We start from the raw sequence: 3,484 nt of genomic DNA on the forward strand, positions 1-3,484 counted from the left end.
TGTGTGTGTGTGTGTGTGTGTGTGTGTGTGCGCATGCGTGCGCGTGTGTTATCTGACAGTATAAGTAGCACGAATAGACGCTCATGCAGATAAAATAAATCCGTCTTTCATTATTTGACTCGGACAAGAATCTACCTGGTGGTCCCAAAAAATAAAATCTTTCCTTTCATTAACTGGGAGATTTATTCATACTCACGAAAACAACATTGACATAGTCATCATCAGACAGAGTCTCCAGCATCTCACTGACAGATGTTCGAATCAGTTTGAGGGTTAAACCAGACACACTCCCACTCCTTAAAAAAAAGAAAAGGAAAAAAAAGATAAGATGAGTTTTGACTTTACTACTTGTGCTTCAAAAAGAAAAATCCAATCTGATGTGGCAAATCTAGATACAAAAGCTGCACTCACGCATCCACAAGGATTAACATGTCTTTGGGTGAGGCAGCTCCTTGAATGTACCTTCATGAATAAAAAAACAAACAAAAGAAATCCTGAGCTGTGATCTTTGATCTCTCGCTCTCTCTCTCTGAACAACAGAAAGCTTGTTGAAAGCCAAGGATTTTTATAGTGGTTTACAATTGCAACACTTTTATTTGTACAATTTCAAGACTAGCAGGAAAGAATTTTGTCATTAAGTTAATAAAAAAAATGTGCATGATAACAGTAGGAGAAACACAAAACAAGTTTTTTTTTATTGTCCTGATGCATCTCAAGTTTTTTATTATTTTTATTTTATTTATTTTTTACTTTTGCACTGAATCATAAAGTTAAAATTTACAATTGATTTAAAATCCATTTTTAAAATAAATGAATTCATTTGGGGGAGACAGATGGTTTTCACTCATGGGCTGGATGCAGCCCGTGGGCCACAGATTTGAAAGCCCTGCATTAATAGTTTTAAAATGCCTTTTTCATGAATTACTTGAACTATTTTTTGCACTGGGCTTCAAATAAAAGTCGTGTTTTTTTCTCATTTTCTTTTATGTCTTGTTATAAAATTCAATCCCACTAATTAAATGATCACAAGGCACGAGGCCTATAAAAGGTTTGCTTCTGACTGACATTGAATAAACCCTGAACAGTATGTATTTATACTCGGTTTCTTACCACGGTCTTCTGCGGACATCATACAGATCAATTTTACTGGGAGTCTTTCGAGCATCCATCCAAGGAGAGGCTAGAAAAGGTGATCGCATGTATATGATTAGATTTTTTTTTGCTATAATTAAATTTAGCTAATTATCACTTAAGCTTATTTCTGTCTCATTTCTGACACATTCCATTGCAAGACTAACAAAACCTGGCAGCATGCAGTGCCAAGCAGTGAGTCACTGCCAGACATGATAAGTCATATTTTATAACGACAGTTGGCTTGTTGGATTGATTCCTAAATTTATCACATCTACATGGTGACACATACGATGATCGCAAAAATTACTGAACAGGAAAATGGGAGAAAAAAATTAAATAAAAGGATAAAATATTTATCCAAGCTAAGGTATGCAGAGCATGGGACGAGCTTGTTTTCTACCTGCATTCCATCAGGGAGGGGACATAACAACAAGTCAGTACAAGGGCGTGTGATAATCTGTCATGCATGCTAAGAAGTAAAATAAATAAATAAAAATAAAAAGGAAAAATACATTTGTGGAAAAATTGAATTCAAGCAGTTTCAGACATCTTTTCGGCAAAGCTATTACAAAGAATGATGGATTTTTTTTATTTGTAGAAATAACTAGACTGAAAAAAGCAGATACTATTAGTGTGTGCCATCACATAGAAAAAGAGGCTAGACAAAAAGTATGGACAAATGAATGTATTTGATGAAAATTATGATGAAAAATCCCAAACTGCATTATAAAATAGTCACATGAGGGGTCAATAAGTCATGAACTGATACTGATTAAAGGAAGCCGACACACTTTCAATATTATGAGTTCACATTTTGAACATAACAGCGTTGTGGTTTTGTTTTGTTTAGCTTTTGGGGGGTACCTGGGTAATAGCGAGCCAGGCCTGTAGCACTGCCAAACACTTGCCAAAGAAGTGTTGGGTCATCTTCTCTATTCTTTTTGAAGACATCCTCCAGTGCTTCTGTCCAGTTGAGTTCATTCAGCACAATGGTAGCTGACAATAAGAACAAAGAAAATTGAAACAAACAGAAAAAAACATACTGCATGTCAAAAAGCAACATCTTGAACACAAGGCAGTCAAGTCTGAGAAGAACATAAGTTTCATAGCCAAAGTCCAAAATTTAGAGATTCATATTTTATCAATAAAACGACCATATAAATATAATTTAAGACATGTTTCATACTTATAAGGCTGCTTGAAATGCAGAAATTGTGCTTATTTAACTTTGTGAAATCTCAGAACACAAGACATTAAAACATTCAAAGATTTTCTTATAGTGCATTGGACATTTAGCCGTAGACTAAATCTGGTTCAATGCGTCAAATGTTTTTATGTTTATGTTTTAATTGCACATTGTCCTTATAAATAAAATTCATTCATTCATGTTCCAGACCTTTGTAACTAAGAGGATATATTATCCATTCTCTGCCATTAAATTAGAAAGAATAAGACAGAATCCCATTAGAAAGAAACCAAAGACATGTGGTCATCCCAGATTAACATATTCATTGGGATTCACACACTGACTCACTCGGTCTCAGCCCGTTCACCCAGCAGGACGTATAAGCAAATATTTGTTCAGCACACTAGCAAGTGCCTGCATTTAGTCGTAAATAAAAGAAATGTTACTAAGGAACATATTATGGCTGTGCTCTGACCAAAATTAAACAGTATTTCATTTTTATAGTTTTTAATATTTAAAACACCCAACAGGCCTTGTCTCTCGGTGTGTATTAGTGCATGTGCGTGATTGATAATGTATGTTGTAAAAGGCAACAGCCATTATGGATGTAACGGCACATCACCCAGACAGTTTAGAGCCATATAATCCTGACTATGATTGATGGAGGTACAACATGTGCTACCCCAAATTAATCTTTTTCTTTGCTTTTTCTGTCTGCTTGTTTTCTGTTTATAATTGTCCATTTGTTGTTTTTTTTCCCTCTCATTATATCATCTGTATGTAAAATATTTTCTCTCTACGTATGGCGGTGATATACGCTGTATCTATGCAGGAATGATGCAGGTTTGAAACACACATCCTGTATCTTGTATATGGTGTGACGTTGCTCATTGATGTGCAAAGCAAACACTGTTCATCTGTGTGCCAGTCTCTCGAGGGTAGATTTAATGAAGGCTAGTCTGCCAAGAGTGTATGCGCATTTTGTTATGAAAAGACTGCAAAAAGGCATGCGGCGTTTGGTTTGTGTGGTGCAATTAACAATTCGTTTCACTCATTAGGCACAATGGGCCTCATGCAAGAACCGTTCGTTCGCACAGATTTGTTCTTAAGTTGTGCGTACGAATGATTTAGGAGAATTTGTGGCATTCACCAATGTTTTCGTAT

The 3,484-nt window shown here is 35.6% G+C and overlaps 1 protein-coding gene across 1 annotated transcript in view; it reads right to left on the bottom strand.

Moving 5' to 3' along the window:
• Positions 1–3,484, bottom strand: part of LOC106520335 (voltage-dependent calcium channel subunit alpha-2/delta-1) — a gene marked incomplete at its 5' end in the record, with an annotated part of 59,557 nt that overhangs the window by 32,825 nt on the left and 23,248 nt on the right. Inside the window, 4 exon segments of the mRNA XM_014012356.1 lie at positions 197–296; positions 412–462; positions 1,111–1,180; positions 1,999–2,130. Coding sequence (XP_013867810.1) covers positions 197–296; positions 412–462; positions 1,111–1,180; positions 1,999–2,130 — 353 coding nt within the window.

The sequence above is a fragment of the Austrofundulus limnaeus genome, unplaced genomic scaffold (assembly GCF_001266775.1).
Source record: "Austrofundulus limnaeus strain Quisiro unplaced genomic scaffold, Austrofundulus_limnaeus-1.0 Scaffold90, whole genome shotgun sequence".
Lineage (NCBI taxonomy): Eukaryota > Metazoa > Chordata > Actinopteri > Cyprinodontiformes > Rivulidae > Austrofundulus > Austrofundulus limnaeus.